Source organism: Lissotriton vulgaris, chromosome 9 (genome assembly GCF_964263255.1).
Source record: "Lissotriton vulgaris chromosome 9, aLisVul1.2, whole genome shotgun sequence".
NCBI classification, from domain to species: Eukaryota; Metazoa; Chordata; class Amphibia; order Caudata; family Salamandridae; genus Lissotriton; species Lissotriton vulgaris.
This window is the reverse complement of record NC_141697.1, coordinates 389744950-389764410: the sequence shown is the minus strand read 5'-3', so window position 1 is coordinate 389764410 and position 19461 is coordinate 389744950. Positions and strand designations below refer to the sequence as shown.

The window sequence follows — 19461 nt, the reverse complement described above, 5'->3', positions numbered from 1 at the left end:
ATATATAATATATTTACCGTAGCATAGCAAAAGGTTTAAATTTAATGTAACCACTCCAGTTGGTGCTACATTAAAGAGATCGTTGGATAGCGTAGGGGTAAAAATTACTATTCCCACTTCAGTGGGTACAAGAGTAGGGAAAGCATTGGATAGCGTAGGGGTAAAATTTACTATTCCCACTCCAGTGGGTGCAACAGAAGGCATACCTTTAGATAGCGTAGGGGTAAAAATTACTATTCCCACTCCAGTGGGTGCAACAGTAGGGAAAGCGTTGGGTAGCGTAGAGGTAAAAATTACTATTCCCACTCCAAAGAGTGCAACAGTAGGGAAAGCGCTGGATAGCGTAGGGGTAAAAATTACTATTCCCACTCCAGTGGGTGCTACAGTAGGGAAAGCGTTGGATAGCGTAGGGGTAAAAATTACTATTTCCACTCCAGTGGGTGCAACAGTATGGAAAGCGTTGGATAGCGTAGGGCGAAAATTACTATTCCCACTCCAGTGGGTGCAACAGTAGGGAAAGCGTTGGATAGCATAGGGGTAAAAATTACTATTCCCACTCCAGTGGGTGCAACAGTAGGGAAAGCGTTGGATAGCGTAGGGGTAAAAATTACTATTCCCACTCCAGTGGGTGCTACAGTAGGGAAAGCGTTGGATAGCGTAGAGGTAAAAATGACTATTCCCACTTCAGTGGGTGCAACAGTAGGGAAAGCGTTGGATAGCGTAGGGGTAAAAATTACTATTCCCACTCCAGTGGGTGCTACAGTAGGGAAAGCGTTGGGATAGCGTAGGGGTAAAAATTACTATTCCCACTCCAGTGGGTGCTACAATAGGGAAAGCGTTGGATAGCGTAGGGGTGAAAATTACTATTCCCAATTCATTATTTTAAATTAATTACCAATTATTTTTTAATTATTTACCAATTAATAATTAATGTAAAAATATAATTAATTTACATAATTATTTAATTAAAATTAAATTACTTCCCACCCTATTCCCCTATAAACAAACAACCCGCTAAAGAAAATAAATTACTAAAAATTAATTATTTATCAATTATTTATTTTTAATTAATTACCAATTATATTTTAATTAATTACCAATTATTATTTAATTAACAATTAGATTAAATTTACATAATTAATTAATTATAATTACATTACTTCCCACCCTATTCCCCTGTAAACACACAACCCGCTACAGAAAATAGATTACTAAAAATTAAATATGTATCAATTATTCATTTTTAATTAATTAACAATTATATTTTAATTAATTACCAATTATTATTTAAATAACAATTAGATTAAATTTACATAATTAATTATTTATATTTATATTACTTCCCACCCTATTCCCCTATAAACCCACAACCCGCTACAGATTTATATTACACAAATATTATTAAATATTAATAACTTACCTTATTTTCGATATTTTTGTTGTCTATATTTTATCTAGTCTATATTATGTCTAGTCTATATTTTTGATTCGATATTTTGGCTATTCTAGTCGATATTACTCGATATCTTTGTTGTCTATATTTTGTCTAGTCTATATTTTGTCCAGTCTATATTTTTTACTCAATATTTTGTCCAATCGATATTTTGGAATCGATATTATGTCTGTTTACCAGGGACGAAGAATAGGAGGTGGGAGAACAATAAGAGGCAGTGTGTAAGGATAGATCTAGGATGAATAGATAGAGGCATGGAGGGGAGTTAGGGGGAGGGGAGAGAGTAGTGTGAGGGAGGGGAGTTAAGAGGGTGAATGGGGAGGCGAGAGACTGGAGGACAATAGAGGGGAACCTGACGGAGGAGCAGAGTGGGAGTCAGTGTCAGAGGCAGGTATTATGGATCCCAATATTTGATGAGGAGGTACAGTTTAAGGTATTTTTTTAAGCTGAAGTAGGAGGGGTTACAGCGCAGGTCTTTAGGCAGGGTATTCCAGATGCTTGGAGTGTTTCCAGAGAAGGAGCGAGCTTGTGTGCATTTCTTCTTTAACAGAGGGGGAACTAGAACAAGGGCGTTGGTGCTCCTCATCAGTCAAGCGCAGCCCGCTTTGTGGAGTTTATCTGAGAGGTTCCGCGGTGTGTTTTGGTGAAGGGCTTTGTGCATGATGCATGCAATCTTGTAGGTGGATCTGCCTTTGATGGGTAGCCATTTGAGGGTTTTAAGGGCCGGGGAGATGTGGTCAAAACGTTTGTGATTGGAGATAAGTCTAGCAGCTAGGTTGAGCACAGATTTGAGTGGTGCTAGGTGGACTTTAGGTGTTCCAGCGAGGATAGCGTTACCATAGTTGATTCTCGACAGGACCAGCGATTGGACAACAGATTTGAAGTCGTCAGCAGGGATGAAGGGTTTAATTTTCTTGAGATGACGGAGGGCGAGGAGTGCTCCTTTGGCCGAGGTTTTAATGTGGGAAATAAGAGTAAGGCTATTATCAATGCTGATGCCGAGAGATTTAACCGAGTTGGAAATGGTAATTGAACAGTTGAGAGCATTAAGGTTGGAGATCCAGTCTTGTATGGGGAGTGGGTTGTTTTTAGGGGAGAAGAGAATGATTTCGTTTTTTTTTAGGGTTGAGTATAAGATGATTGTGGTGGAACCATGATTGGATCTTAGTCGGGGTGTCATTGAGGTGAAGGACATCAGAGCGGGATTTAATCTTATAGTAAAGTTTTGTGTCGTCGGCATAGAGGTGGTAATTGATTCCTGCTTGTTTGAGAATGAGGATAAGGGGTTCCACGAAGAAGTTAAAGAGAGCAGGTGAGAGAATAGATCCATGAGGGACACCGAGGGCGATTGGTGTAGGGTTAGAAAGGCAGTCATCGATTTTGATTTGTTGAGTTCTGTGCTGGGAAAAAGAGGTGAACCAATTGAGGACAAGACTATTGAGGACAAAGCAGACTTTAAGAGTGTTAAGTAGGGTAGAGTGGTTAGCTGTATCAAATGCAGCAGAGAGAGAGAGTGATTCTGTTTAAACTTTATATTAATTTATTTTTTAATGTCTGGGCGGATAGGTGTTGGTTTGAAGTATGGTCTATGTGAGCAGTGCATTGGTGTTGTGCATATTGAGAGCTCTACTCGTGTTGCTGTGATTGGTCATTTGTGATTACATCTCGAGTGGAATGAAGACGACAGAGACAGTTTTGCATGTGTTTCTGGCTTCCTTGCTTTTTTCTAAATGTATTTATTGGTTTAGACGAGACACATCCGAATTAATATACCAGATTTACAATCACACAAGGCAGTTTGACACACATCCATTTCAGTCATAATGTACTAGTAGAAGTGATAGTTCTAAAAACCATTTAACATTAACCACATCGCTGCTACAGGAATTTTCCTGCTGTGCTGTTTTTTTTATGAACAGGGTGTGGTCGTGACAGAACCATTCTGTCATCAGCACAGCTCAACCGTGACTGATGACGGAATGGTTCTGTCACCAGCATCGAAGGGGTTAACAACTTAAGGTAGGATTTGTGTGTATTGTTAACTTTCAGGCTTTCCTAAAGCTTGAGCTTAATTTTTCAACATGATTGTATAAAATTAAAACAGAGTTAAATTTGGGGAACCTAGACAATATCGTATTAAGGTTACTAATATCGATTGTCAATTTCGCTACAATATGCAATTTTACAGTGTCTGGTGAAAGGAAGTACTTTCTTAATCCAGCCATATCTGCTCTTTCTACTTCTAGGCATCACATCTGGTGGTTTATAATTAGATTTCAGCCTCTCTACGTTCAGGAGATATTCACCCACACGTGTGAATATTGGGGGTACTTCTACACCCCTATCATTTCATTTTAGACAATACTCTTTTTCTACTTAGCCCATTTTTGAGGTCACAGAATCATTGTGAGTCCCGGGGCCTTACTAGGCTTTCAGGTAATTTCTAGTAAGCCCTTCGCTAATAGAATGGCCAGGTCTATAAATTTGGACATGGTTTTATTTCTCTTTAGCTTTAATCAGTAAGCCTAGCAGGCCGATATCTGGTGTTTGGTAAAATCTTATGTGGGCAAAGCAGGTTTTCTCTTGGTTGTTGGGAAGACCTGGATTTTTCCTTCCTTCCTAAATTTAAATTGATCACAGACGTTTCTTGTCTTTGCTGGGAGGACATTCCACAATTTTGCACTCAGTGCAGAGAATAAAGCTCTATTAATACTTTATTTCTTGCAATCCACAATGGTAAATCTGGGTGCTAATCTCGAACAGAGGATTCTATTCTGATTATCCTTAGACCTTCATGTGGATAACGAGTTTGGTTGCTTTTTAACATTCGTTGATGTGTCCTCACAATAACACTCTTTTTTAAATAACCATGCATTGCCTGCACTGCTTTCCAAAAGTGTTCACCTTTGACCTTCTTCCCTAACAACGAAATAAACAGATCAATCTTTTCCAAATCTTCCCCAAGAAGTGAATTGTTAGAACTGTAGGTCTCTAGTTGGTAGAGGTAGGTACCACTATCTAAATAGGGACCCTTGCTTCTAGTCAGGGTAAGGAGGAAACCCTCTGAGATAACCCCTGCTCACCCCCTTGGTAGCTTGGCACGAGCAGTCAAGGCTTATCAAAGGCAATGTGTAAAGTATTTGTACCAAAATTCACAGTAACACAGTGAAAACACCACAAACTGACTACACAACATTTTTGAAAAATAAAGGTATTTAATCTAAACTACACAAGACCAAAACGACAAAAATCCAACATTCACAGTTCAAGAATATGGTTGCAAAAGAGTTCTTAAGGTCGATAAAATAATCTACAGTTGCGTGAAAAGTTCACTGTTGCGTCGCATTTTGCCATCAGTACCTTTTTAAAAGCAACAAAGTTCCAAAGCAGAAGATGGTGCGGTGGAAAACAAGTGATGCGTTGCTCCTGAGACCTTGGGGAGGCGATGCGACAACCCCGCTGCAGCAGCGGGCGTGTTGCGATGAATCCGGTCTGTATGGGGAGGAAGGCGGACTTGTATGGATTCCGGTGCATAGGTTCCACGATGCGGTGGTCTTTGGAGTTGCGACGATCTCCGGGGCGACGATGCGCGGACCAGCGGTGATCTCTCTTTCGCAGCTCCTTGATGCGATGGCTTCTGCGACGACACTTGCAGTGACGTGATGCGGTCCGCAAGCAAGCTGTGCGGCGATCTCACCCAGCAACGACAGGCTCTGCAACGACACTCGCATTGATGGTAATCTTCCTGCACCGGTCTGGTGCGTCCCGCAAACGAAGGATGCGACGGCTCTGGCAGCGGCAACAGGCGCTGCGACGATCTCGACATTCGTAGCGGCGGGAATTTCCTCGTTTTGTCTGGGATGACCTCCGCAAGCGAGCGATGTGACAAAACTTGCAGAAAGTCTTTAAAAGCTTGGTTTCCAGCTTCCCAACACAGGTACAACTTCTAGAGGCACCACATATGGGCCACACACTCCAGGAAGGACATAACTCTCTCAGTAGAGTTCAGGGAAGCTGGGGGTGAAGACCTTTTGTTCCTGGGACTTTAGAACAGGGAGCCAGCTCTTCTCAGGCCCTTGGAGATTTCTTCAAGACAGGGGACCCAGCACAAAGCAAAGTCCTTCCACTCTCATTGGCATCAAAGCAATAGCAGGTCAGTCCAGCAGAGCAACAACAGGACAGTCTTCCTTCTTCATTTCAGCTTTCTCCTTGGCAGAGGTTCCTTCTTGATTCCAGGATGATCTAATTTTCTGTTGTCAGGGGTCCTGTACTTATACACCTAAAAGTCTTTGTTCTCTTTGTGCAAGTGGGCCCTAAGCCCGGTCTGAACCAGTTCTGGGTGTTCCTTGAGCACTTTGTTTTCCTGGCTTCTCCTTTCCTTTCAGAGTGAGGGGCAGGGTCATCAGCCGCCCAGCAGGAGGTGGAGCCAGTATTGTGGAAGGCAGGCACAGCCCTATTCCGGCCCAGGTGCTATCTCCTCCCACCACTCAAGTTGCAAATGCAGTCATTCAGTCCAGGGCTGACCCATCCAGCCTCCTGGGGGCTCCCCAGCCTCTGTCACTCTCAAACCAGACAGTCAATTCACAAACAGGCCCAGGCACACAGAAAGAGAACATCAACTTTCTAAAAGTGCTGTTCTCAAACACAGGAGTTAAAAACCACCTTTCCTAAAAGATGTGTTATTCAATTCTGAGTTCAGGGTTTCCAGACGTTTATGTCCTACCTTGCTCCTATGGGAAGATATGCTGGTAGCTACTGTAACCATCATTCCCCATGATAGCCTATGTGCAAGGTAGCCTTACAATAGTGAAAAACTAAAATGGCTGCCATTCACTACCAGAGCATGTCACCTACACTAGTACATACTCTACCTCTCACATACACTGCACCCTGCCCAGGGGGGTACACCCTGGGCCTTTCATAGGGGTGACCAATGTGCACAGAAAGGGAAGAGTTAGGCCTGGTCAGGGGGGACACTGACCAGGAGGACATGGCAGTTCACAGACTGCACACAGGCACTGCGGTGGCAGGCCTGAGACACCATTTTAGGGCTACTCATGTGGGTGGCACAATCAGTGCTGCAGGCTCACAAGTAGCATTTGTCATCACCAGCCCTGGCACACCAAGTGCACTTTACCAGGGACTTCTTGGTGATACAAATATGCCAATCATGTATATCCAATCTTAATAACAATTTACACAAGGAGCACTTACACTCTGACACTGATTAACAGTGGCAGAGTGTCCAAAGCATCTAAGCCAGCAAAAACAAAATCCAGCACAGCATCACAATTACAGGAGGTAGAGGCAAAAAGATGGGGGGAAACCACGCCAAGGATGCCAGGTTTAACAGGAATAAAGTGGGAGCAAAAAGCACCACTGGAAAATGTTGTAATAGCCCTGTATAGTTTCAAGTGAGCAAGCACCAAGAAGTTGTCAAAGCCTCTTCAAGAGTTTGTTGGGGATTCTTCCAATCCAGAATTTGTAAATAGGTTGGCTATAACATCATTGCTTTCACAGACAGTTTTGATGAGACACATGTGAAACATTCGAATTCTTCAGGACACAGCACCTAGGAGTATTATTACTCTGCAGTATCAATTCCTGTGTAAGTGTAAATAAAAATGATGTACCACTCCCTCAAGTCTTCTTTCATGACTTCCAGTTCCGAACATTCCTCAGCTGACGGAGCCTTGAAAGCAGCACACTGCCCTGTAGGCCACTAGAGTTCCATCTGCCCTGCATAACTTTCTTCTACAGTAACGTGCAGCACTCTTGACACTGCACTAAGTGTACACTGTCAGACCAAGAAGGACTGAAAACCAAGAGTAAAAAGGTGCAATTTACGGGGTAACCACCAGCTACAGTTTTCAAGGAGCAATTTTTTCCTTAATTAAACCTCTGGCTGCAGCGACATACTGAACACTGTAATGATAACTGTTAAAAGCAAAATGACAATCGTGAACATTACCTGCGCAATCTTGTCTGGTGGAAATTTCTATGTGCACATAAGGTGCAGTCATTTTAATCTATCGCAGCCATTTTCTACTCTGTTGGTCACCTTTGTTTCACCCTGACCTTACTAGCTTACCTTTGACCCTCTGACCGACCTGGTATGTGTGCTGGGGAATATAAACTCTATTGCCGCGACAAACCTCAGCACCACTTGCTGCCACAAACTCGTTTTTCCTCTCATCTCTGTTTACAGGCAAACCCTTGGACACTCTACCTCTCACTGCACCTAGTTACACAAACAGGTTCCAAATACCAAAAAGACTCTTGCAAACATGATTTATTGCACTGCAAACAGCAAGACTTGTTTTAACCAACAATGGTACCTGTTTTTATCAACAGAATGGACTCTTAGATCTGGCCGGTCTCACATGTTTTAGACCCTGAAGCAACGTCCAGCTGCAAGATAAGATTGTCTGTTTGACCTGAATGAGAAGAGAATTACTGTTAGGCTTTTGTGGCAACCTGCCCAGGGCGGGGACTCCAAGCTAGTGTAACCATGTCGATGGAACAAATGCATTGTGTGAAACCTGTATAAAAGGAAGAGCCAAAGGAGTTATCAGCAGAACACCTCCCTCAGACATCCCGGTGTCTGCAGTTGACGTGGTCTCCTCATGGGAAATAAACCTTTTTCTTGTCTTTCAGGTTGCAGCGCTTGCCTCTTTATTTTGATAGAGAGAACCCAAAGTGAATTAGAGGTGGAACCCTGCACCGGGCAGCATTGAAAGTCTTAGAAGACTCGCTGCCTTTCACAAATTGGCCCCCAAACGTAGGGGCCCATCAGCGACGCGTGGGTCCGGTAGAGAGGTCCTGACGACGGACTGAATGACTTAAACGATTTAGGTATACCTGCCTGAAGAAGACCCTTGTCTGGCTGCCGATCGACTGAACTTCACCGGGTCCGAACAGACCTCTCTTGAGTGACATGCGGTCCTGACTGGGACCTTAGAGGAACGCTTCATTGATTGTTGGAGTGAGAGGACAATCAGGCACTGGAAAGGGAAGACGAAGAACTGTCCATACGGTCCGGGTAAGGTCGTGAAAAAACGATTTAAATTGATTGATTGATTGAATAGTTTGATTGAAATACTAATATTCCCTTTTTTTGTATCTAGTTATTTGAGACATTCCCTGCTTGCAAACAGCGAAGAATAGGAATATTCTCTCTCTTTGCAGACAGCGAAGGACAGTTATTGCAGACTTTTTGTCTAAATTGATTGATTGGGATATTCATTTTGACCGATAAATATGGGATGCTTGTTTTCTCTAGATTGTTTGATTGTTTTGGGCCAGACCGTTTGTTAGAGGTCAGTCAGCCAGCGCCGCCGGAAGGCACCCCTAACAAGGACATGTACGTAAAGTATGGATTAGCCACCGTAGCTTATAGCAAACTATGGCATAAATATACTAGGAAGGACCGGGTTAATCAGTGGCCACTGCCGGGATCTTTCGATCCTGCTAAAATAGAAACGTTAGAATTAGCTCTCCACAAAAAGAAAACTAGACCAGCCATGCTTGTCAGTTTTGGTTTATGGCGAAAAGACGCAGCTCAAAGAAAGAAAAGAGACGAAGCTAGACAAGATAATGGAACGAGAAAATCAGCTTACCAAGCCTGTAAATGGTTGGAAGAAAAACTAGAAGAAAAGAAAATCGATAAAAAGGAACAGGAATCAAAAGTATCAGGTCAATGCCCTGTTATAACGCCCTCGACTCTTTACCCCGAGTAACCAGCAAAACAAAGGGGAGATGATGATTTATTGTAAGGTCCCCCAATCATATGCATGCTACCCCCTAACGCCCCTACTCATCCCGTAGTACAACACCAGGACCACCAAAGTATAGCCGGATATGGCACGATCGCCTCAGTCTCCATCGCCTCTGCTCCCACAGAGTCACTCACACCAAATGCCTCATCAAAGGATACAGTAGTAGAGGTAGAATCAAAAGAAATGAGCGAACAGGCATTGATAAAATAGTTAAATCCCTCATAGAAAGGAAGGAGACGGAAGAGTATGTAACTGACATATGCAACTCCTATGTTGAAAACCACAAACAATACTTTATTGTACGTCTCTGTTACCACACTCTTATTGCATATGAAGAGAAGTACCAAGATGTAGGGCCCGAACGACTAGAGGCTCACTATAGAAAGGTAGACACCGGAGATGAAGGCGACAACGATGTTACAGAACTCTTTTTATCCACACTGGAAGTATTCTGTCACCTCGTCGAACAAGGATGGATAGATAAGGACAGGACATCTAAGATAGCAGGACCCCCGGTGGAAAAACCACATAACATGATGCCAATAAAAGAAGCTACCCCTTATTGGGTACCTCCTAGAGGACAAGGGACTCATAACGATATAATCCATCAAGACGCTAGAGGAAGGGTGGTCTACAATTGGGTGTATCAGCCTTGGGACAGACAGGACATTTTGACGTTCCGTAAATCTTTACCGGATTTACGAAAGAACCCCACCGCCTTTTACTCTGAGCTAGGTACCACTCTGGGATCAACAATAATGACACTTGCCGACATAGACTTGTTCTTCGGGTTATGTTTGCCAGCAGATGTGTGGAAACAGATTAGGAAAGTAGACCATACCGAACTGCTTGGTCATACCTGGGAACAACTCAACACATTAGATAAACAGCGGAACCCTGGTCAAAAACCGGTTAAAGCAATATTGGACCTCCCTGACAAAATAGTGCAGAATGTGAAAATGCTGATCCCAGAGAAAAAGATAGACTGGTCCATAGTAATCATGTGCAGCCAGAAACCACAAGAGGATGTCTCAGAATATTTCTACAGATTTTAAACGGTGTTATCCGATTACAGTGGACAAGACATGTTCACCGCAACCGGACATCACTTATTTGTGCAGAACTATGTCAAAGGACTACTGCCAGATGTATCTAAGAAGTTACAAGCCAGCGAAAGTAGTTGAGCAGCATCTAAACCGGGGGATATTCTCCAAATGGCCCAGTACTATGAGCATCGGAGAAACGAAAATGACAGGGCTACAGAAAAGGAAAAAGAAGGTCTTGAAGGAAAGGGTAATCGTAGCACAACTCCAGGGGCCGAATACAGGAAGGGAGAACTATAGGGGAGGATACCAGCAGAATACCCCTAGAGTACAGCTACCTAGAAACAATTCATCAACATCATATGTAGGACGCCAAGACCTAGGGCAGGATCAATGTGCATTTTGCAAAGAATATGGACAATGGAAAACCCAATGCCCGGCTTTGTTAGGAGCTTGTAGAGGCAGAGGGGCGAGGAAAATTGCAAGTGGACTGAGAGGAAGAGGACGTGGGAGAGGGTTCGCGAGTGAAGCAAGCGAGGAAAGGCCAGGAAGAGTGAACGCATTTGACCATTCCAACAGACAGATTATGACAATACATACTACTTTGCCTAGGACAGTCAGGGGCAAGGGAGGGATCCAGTCGAGCTCTATATTGATCAGCAAGGCCCTTATGTTACCGCTGAGGTCCTGGGCACAAAGTCGCCATTTCTGGTAGACACGGGAGCAACACGTAGTGCACTTTCCAAACAACTGATCCCAAGGGCACCCTTGTCAGGCTCACATGTGACCTCAATAGGATTTGACAGTATGCCCTCCACCAACCCTTTGTCCCGACCGAACCCAAAGTGAATTAGAGGTGGAACCCTGCAACGGGCAGCATTGAGGGTCTTAGAAGACTCGCTGCCTTTCACATAACAGATCACTTAAAATGATCAAACCACTTTGGGCTTGATTCACACGCAGAAAAAATTGCATATGTATTTTTTTTACATTTACTCACGTTTTTTCTATTTCCATAAAGGCAGGGTGTATGCCCTGAAATCTAGGAAGGTTATAAAATTCTGAATAAACATTTGTTTCCCCTCCACTTTTTAGAAGTAGTGTAGCAAGGATGCCATGTGCCTTAATACAAGTAAGATAAGTGGACCACCATCCCTTGATCTGATAGTGAAAACAGCTATAGTTATGTCGCATCCGGTCCCTCAGGCACTTGGGCCCCCGGTACCACTACATCTGTTTCACAAATTATAGCTACGGCCCTGCCGAACAGGGCCGGACTGGCCATAGAGGGCACCAGGCAATCCCCCGGTGCGCCGCACGGGTGGGGGCCGGTTTTGGGCCCCTGGGGGCCGTATTTGTTACCGGGCCGTTTTTGTGACATACCTGGAAAATCGGCCTTGTACCAAAATCGGCCGAAAACCAAACCAAAGAGCTCGGCGGCACCTCCAAGCCGAGTGGGGAGGGCAGCGGCGGCCGAGCACTTTGTTTGCCAGGGCCGGTTGTGATTCCCGGTCCGGCCCTGCTGCCAAATCCCGCAATCTGGTCCATTTCTCATTCTGCAAACATTTTTCATGTTGAGCAGTCCTTCAACATATAGCCCTAGAAAATACGCAGGAGCTTGTGGTATTTTCAGACCTCCTGCATGCACTTTTCCTCTAGTCTTATATGGAAGTAACTGCAAGTGAACACTTATGGTGGAAAATAACAGTGCTAATGTTTTGGAATGGCCAAATTGTTGGTGTTCTCAATCTTCCAAATGTCCACGACCCTGACCATCTCCTGGCAGTATCCATTTTGCCACACATTACTGAAATTGTGAAAACAGAAATTGACCTTATTGTGGCTGGGAGAGGGGGCGAGGTGGGTGGGAGAGGGGGCGAGGTGGGTGAAAGAGGGGTAATTTCCATTCTCATAAGTGGAATTTGCAGTCGGAAAATGCCAAAAATGCTTAAATCAGACTTTGGGAATTTGGATCCTAAATTCAATCTTTTTTTCCAAGTATAAGAGAGATATATGTAAATTAAAGTGTTGCCTTTAGATTTCAGAGTTTCAATCTCTGTCCTACCAAATACTTATTAAACTAAGCCAGTGGCAGATGATTAGGATAATATTTGACATTCTTGGTCAATTACGTAATAACAACCACCAACTTCCTGAAATTATGACTTCAAATAACTAAATCACTAAAACAAAATCCCTGAAATCCGAGATTACAATCTTTTCTCGGCCGTTTACACGGACGGTATCATTTACCTGGCTACGTGCAAGAAACTGCAAAATCATGAGATACTTACTATTTTTTCTCACCACCCTGTTCGCTCTTTTATCCGCCTCATCCTACATATGCCATTTTCCCCAATGATTTTGTGAATAATTCTTTCTCTCATGTACTCAACCTCAATGCATGCTTTAATGTATCTTCCTTGTAAAAAAAAATCATTTGACATCGCAGATCTCTACATTGACATAATTAGATGACCTTTGAACTCTACAAAAATAAAAGTGTCATTCGCATCCGTTGCCCTTTTTTGAGTGCAATGTTTATCAATATTCTGGCTAAAGAAAAAGCTCCTAGGACAATTATCTATATAATCTCCATTTTAAACGCCAAGAAAAGGTAATAAACACTTTTAACAACAATAGTAACTAAAGTTGACATTAGATTCCAGGGGGATAGACAATCTAACTAACCCTTGGACAAGCAAATACAAATGAGTTAAAATGTAACTTCTGTAGCCTATGTGTTTATTGAGCGGATTGCTGTGTTTTTAATGCCAGCCTTTCAGGGGGACAGACTTCAACGAATCAGCAGTGAGTGCACAAGGTTATCTTTGTTGGACGGGAACTGCAGCTCTACAGCAGAGCCATGCGAAAACCAGAGATGACAACATTTTAAGATTGTACTGCAAGTGCTGCCTTCATACCTCGAGGTGTCGACCATTTTATAGACTACTCCTGTGGGAGATGTAGCACTTGGTATCCCGGTGGACATAAAATACAGTTCTCCTGCAAGAAACAAAACAAAATGGGAGGGGATGAATCAACATTTTACATACTAGCCTTTTTTCAAGAATCTTTACACAAAAGCCTTTTTTTATGAGCGGTTTGCATGTCTAGGGATTTTACACTATCATCCAGTTGACTTGCGGAAATATGACATTATACTTTATAAATCAGGCTATGATCTTATAACTTGTACCTTTCTATACATCAATTTGCCAACTGCTTCCCTCAAAATGTACACCATAATTCTGCCATCAAAAGAAAAGTAGCAAATCAGAAAAAAAATACTTTATTGAAATTACCTCATCCTCTTATCTCTATGATTATGTCCTGGTTTTTATACAGTTGACAATTACGCTAATCCTGAGCAAACATTTCTGACCATCTTGTTCTTCATGTCTGTAAAGTTTCTAACTCAAGACAAGCGGCTAGAATTAGAGTTGGGTGGAAATGGGAAATCCTCCAATTCCTGGAAGAAGTCCTAAATATGAACAGTATCAGTGGGTGAAATTTCCTCTTCCATACTATCCTAGCTGAAGGCAAACATCTTGGTACACTCCAGAGGAGGCCGGTGTTTGTGACGAGCGGCGGGGCAGCCATGGGAGGGGTGAGAGGGAGCATACGAGTTGCAATCGGAAGGGGGCAAAAAAATAAAAAAATGAAAGAAAACGTACCTTCATCTGGCCGCGTCGTGCTCCTCTGCTTCTATTCTTCAGCACAGGCTCCCAGAATGCCCTGCAGCCAATCATGTGTCATGTGAGAACAGCTTCAGGATTAGCCTGATCACCCTCGATTTGTGCTCCAGGACAGACTGGGAGTCTGTGCCTGCATTCTCCATCACCAGCAATGCAGCTGGCTTTGGAGAGAACGTCACTGCGCATGATGGTTTGGCTGGTCTGAGATGACCGGCCAAACTTCATGCGTAGTGAAGGGAGTGCATTACCACTCCTCTCAGTGCTGCACCCCCTAGGCCTCGCCCCAAATTAAAGACTCGGCACGAAAGGAGAAATAAAACAAGTGCTGTTTTATTTTACCTTTCCTGACATTTTTGAGAAGGTGACGCTCCTCCGCCATAGAGGAGGAGATGCCACTGGTGCACTCACCTCCAGATTTATACGTTCTCCACAAATAAGAGGATTTTCCATTTCCACTCTATTCTCAATCAGGCCAAAATTGTCTTAGATTGTAAAAGTTTTGATGTAAACCTGAAAATTAATGTAAATAAAAGCTCTTGCAGATTATTGGTCTACGGTCAAGCTAATCGGTGACATTTAGAAAATCTCTGAATTTTTGTCTGAATTTGTACAACAATAATAAGTATGTTTCTATGTGAGGGCATAGTGCACTGGTAAGCGGGTCGGCACACATCCTTTTTCCTCCGTGAGCCTTGGGGATCTCCATTGAGAAGTGTTACAGAATAGTCAAAGGAGAACATTTAAAAATGCAAATCAGTAATTTGTAACCACTAAAATTACTGCAGAAGGACAAGTGAACAGAGGGATTAAAAGTTGTGGAGGTGAACAGAGAAATGAGCTGCAACCATATTGAGATCTGCCTTTTCGGTTGAATAGGTTGAAGGGTAGTTCTTCGCTACTAAGCAGAGCAGCGCACAAGCATTCAATTAGTGGTTCTGCACACAAAAACAGGTCTGGATCACAGGGGCTCTGTCACCCGGAAGCAGCAATGGTACTGATCTGTATTAATTATGCTGCAGTCTAGAAGCACTCGGGTAAGACTGTGACTAAATTGTTGAGTATCTGTATTCCTTCTCAGCTTCCTTAAAACCACAGTGGTTAACAAGCGGTTTATGGAAACAAGCTGAAGAAATTACTTGTCAGATCCTTCTCTTTCCAGAGAGTTCAACAGGAAGCAACAGGGAGACCTCAAGTCCTTTTCGCCTTTCCCTTCTAAAGAAGGAGCAAAGAGATACAAATCTGCCTGGATGCGTGAAAATATGGGATCCAATTAGGATTTTCAAGAAAATGGCTTTATGTCACATTCTTAAAGAATTGCCGGACTTAGAAAAACTAAGCTAGATTGTGTGCACGTTGACTCCTTGCTGTCAATTCTGTCATAAGAGAACCTCACCTTGTGGGATGCAATTACTAAGAAGGCGGAGTCTGCCCTTCAGAATACTCTTGTACTGGTGAATAAAGCTCTAAGAGCAAAAGCCTGTCCATCTTATTTGACTCAGTTACTCCTCACCGAACTTCAGGCTCTCTTCCACATAGTCAAAGAAACGGTGGCGTGCTCCGCCTTATGGAAGACACAGAGAGGCAATTGGAGCTTCTTTGATGTGGTTCCACTTTAGCAGCAGGACCACCCATTGAGGACAGAAGGCAGCTTCACCAAATCTCAAATATTTCATCTGAGTCAATACGGGAGCTTCCTGCATTAATCTATATCTGATCACTACGTCTACCTTTATAGGAGGAATTGACGTCGTTTCCGTGATACACATGTACATATACATGACTGGAAATTAGATCTTGATGAATACATCAACAATAAAGAGTTCTCTCAACTCTATGGCACAAAAGAGGCTCAATGTGTAGTAAACTGTTAAAACTCAAATGGATTGTTATTCTGAATGAGACTTTTCAGATCTGATCACAGGAAAAAACAAACAATTTTCACAGATGGGATCTGATGAGGTTTCCTAAACATTGTTTCGGCTAAAGTAAGCTTTTACAGAGTTATTTAGCCCATACTGCTTGATAAAAGAGCTAGATTTTACAGAATTCCTCTAGCTAACGTTGTCTACCCATATTATTGTCAAAACCTCTTGAATCACTTAGATGGCAGTCAACACTGGTATGTCACCATGCAAACTCAAAACTTCTGGAGGGCTGCTTTCTGCCCCTTTTTTTCCTTTCATAGTAATAGTGAACACAAAACTATTAATCATTAGTAGTACAAATAAAAACGCGGAATATCAAGGGGGTCAAGTAGTCTGAGAGAGTGAATAAGTATGATGGCTACCGGATATTCCAAGAGGAGCCTGTGACAGCCACCACACAGATTTTCCAGGGCTGGCACAGTTACAGTCCTGGACACAGATACCTCCATTCCTAAATGCCACCCCTTTTTAGGTCTTGTTCGAGACCTATTGCAGTTGAGTTGGCTCTCAACGGAGACAGGCCTGGCCACGAGCACCGATTGCACATCGTAGACGCGCCTGCCCAGCCTCCCGGAGCCGTGCACATCTCCAGAAGCACATCTCCAGATTGCCATGGTCAGCCATGCCTCTCCAGTCGCACGCGCACACACACACTGCATGCACACACACACACACTGCAAACACACACGCTCACACACAGGTGCCAAGCCCCCCAAGCCCCACTTACCGCCTCAGCCGCCACTCCTGACTTCTGCTGCCACCGCTTCTCTAGGCCATTCACTCCGTGGGCGCGGACTTCTTGCAAAGACGGAAGTCCCGCCCCACGACTGCCGTGAGCGTGTACATCCCGAAACCGGAAGTTCGGGAGAGTGCACGCTCACGGCTTGTTATGCCGATTGGTTTATTTATTTGTTTCACGTTGTGCCTATTGTCCTTACCCTTGGGCAATCGGGACATAAATCTACTAAAGAAAATACCGCTGATCCCTGCGCTCATAAGTAGCAGGAACCGACCTAGTGCACGGCTAGTGAAATTATAACATATTTCCGTCAAAATGCCCCATTACAACTACGTGCACGTGCTGTCAGTGCTTTGTCTGAACTGGGCACAGTGTTCTCAGGTTGGCTCCATGCTCCAAAGCCAAGAATCGGCACATCTGATCAACTTCTCCTCGTCTGCAGGTAGAATCACGTCGACTTTTTCCAGACACTTTTCAACGCCCTTCCTGTTTGTTATGATAAACTTGGTACTGTTTAATGGGATGACGGTACGGATTTGTCCAGTTTCGTGGAAGTTACGGAGAAAAACACTCAAGTGGAAACTGGACTTTTGTGTGACAGATACAATTTGTATGTGGAGAAGCGTGGTGGCAGAAGAGAACAGTGCCACTTCTGGCGAGGATCAGGGTTGCCGGGAGCCATTTAAGGTTCTTCCTCAGCTGGATTAAAGAACGGGTGGATGCAGGACAAACCCTCCAACCCTCTCACACTCCACCCTCTCACCCCCCAACCCTCTCACCCTCTCACCCTCCAACCCTCTCACCCTCCAACCCTCTCACCCTCCAACCCTCTCACCCTCCACCCTCTCACCCTCCAACCCTCACACCCTCCAACCCTCTCACCCTCCAACCCTCTCACCCTCCACCCTCTCACCCTCCACCCTCTCACCCTCCAACCCTCTCACCCTCCATAACTCTCACCCTCCGACCCTCCAACCCTCTCACCCTCTCACCCTCCAACGCTCTCACCCTCCACCCTCCAACCCTCTCACCCTCCAACCCTCCAACCCTCTCACCCTCCAACCTTCTCACCCTCCAACCTTGTCACCCTCCAACCCTCTCACCCTCCACCCTCTCACCCTCCAACCCTCTCACCCTCTCACCCTCCAACCCTCCAACCCTCTCACCCTCCAACCCTCTCACCCTCCAACCCTCTCACCCTCCACCCTCTCACCCTCCAACCCTCCAACCCTCTCACCCTCTCACCCTCCACCCTCTCACCCTCCAACCCTCTCACCCTCCAACCCTCTCACCCCCCTCACCCCCTCCAACCCTCTCACCCTCCAACCCTCTCACCCTCCACCCTCTCACCCTCCAACCCTCCAACCCTCTCACCCTCCAACCCTCCAACCCTCTCACCCTCCAACCCTCCAACCCTCTCACCCTCCAACCCTCCAATCCTCTCAACCTCCAACCCTCTCACCCTCCAACCCTCTCACCCTCCAACCCTGTCACCCTCCAACCCTCTCACCCTCCAACCCTCTCACCCTCTCACCCTCCAACCCTCTGATCCTCCAACCCTCTCACCCTCTCACCCTCCAACCCTCTCGCCCTCCAACCCTCCAACCCTCTCACCCTCCAACCCTCTCAACCTCCAACCCTCTCAACCTCCAACCCTGTCACCCTCCAACCCTGTCACCCTCCAACCCTGTCACCCTCCAACCCTGTCACCCTCAAACCCTGTCACCCTCCAACCCTGTCACCCTCCAACCCTGTCACCCTCCAACCCTGTCACCCTCCAACCCTCTCACCTTCCAACCCTCTCACCCTCCAACCCTCTCACCCTCCAACCCTCTCACCCTCTCACCCTCCAACCCTCTCACCCTCTCACCCTCCAACCCTCTCACCCTCCAACCCTCTCACCCTCTAACCCTCTCACCCTCACAACCTCACACACCCTCACCAGCATAGCAAAACAAAACACAGCATAGCAAAACACAACAAAACACAGCATAGCAAAACAAAACACAACAAAACATAGCATAGCATAGAAAAACAAAACACACCAAAACATAGCATAGCAAAACAAAACACAACAAAAAATAGCATAGCAAAACAAAACACAACAAAACATAGCATAGCATAACAAAACACAGCATAGCAAAACAAAACACAACACAACAAAACAAAGCATAGCATAGCATAACAAAACAAAGCATAGGATAGCAAAACATAGCATAACAAAACACAACAGCACATAGCATAACACAACATAGCAAAACACAACAAAACATAGCATAGCTTAACCCCTTCGGTGCGGCGCACGCTCAGCGGACGTTGCGTGCACTCCCTCGGTAGTGCTGCGCACGTCTGCTGAACGTTCCGGCCCCGCCCGCGCAATTGAACGTTCCGCACCAGCGCAGAACGATCGGCGCAGAGGAGGGATTAACAAAACACAACAAAGCATAGCAAAACATAGCATACCAAACACAACAAAACATAGCATAGCAAAGCATAGCATAGTAAAACATAGCATAGCATAACAAAACATAGCATAGCATACAGCATCACTCAGCACCACCACAGCATCACTCAGGGGCACCACAACATCACTATGCGCTACCACAGCATCACTGAATGCCACAGCATCACTCGTTCGCTATCACAACATCACTCAGCACCACCACAGCATCAATCTGTGCAACCATTCAACAACAGATGGTTCAAATATGTTCTCTCAATGTTTCAAGCTTTATTACAAATGTAACAAAAAGATGTTGATATTTCACTTCTGTTCTTGGATTTTCGTCACAATAAAATACACTGAACATAATGTTCACAAAAGT

The 19461-nt window shown here is 44.5% G+C and overlaps 1 protein-coding gene across 1 annotated transcript in view; it reads right to left on the bottom strand.

Annotated features, from left to right (window-relative positions):
- The window catches only part of HHIPL1 (HHIP like 1), a 154386-nt gene that overhangs the window by 31087 nt on the left and 103838 nt on the right, over positions 1–19461 (bottom strand). The window contains exon 7 of the mRNA XM_086937760.1: positions 13199–13280. Coding sequence (XP_086793886.1) covers positions 13199–13280 — 82 coding nt within the window. The remainder of the gene's footprint in view (positions 1–13198; positions 13281–19461) is intronic.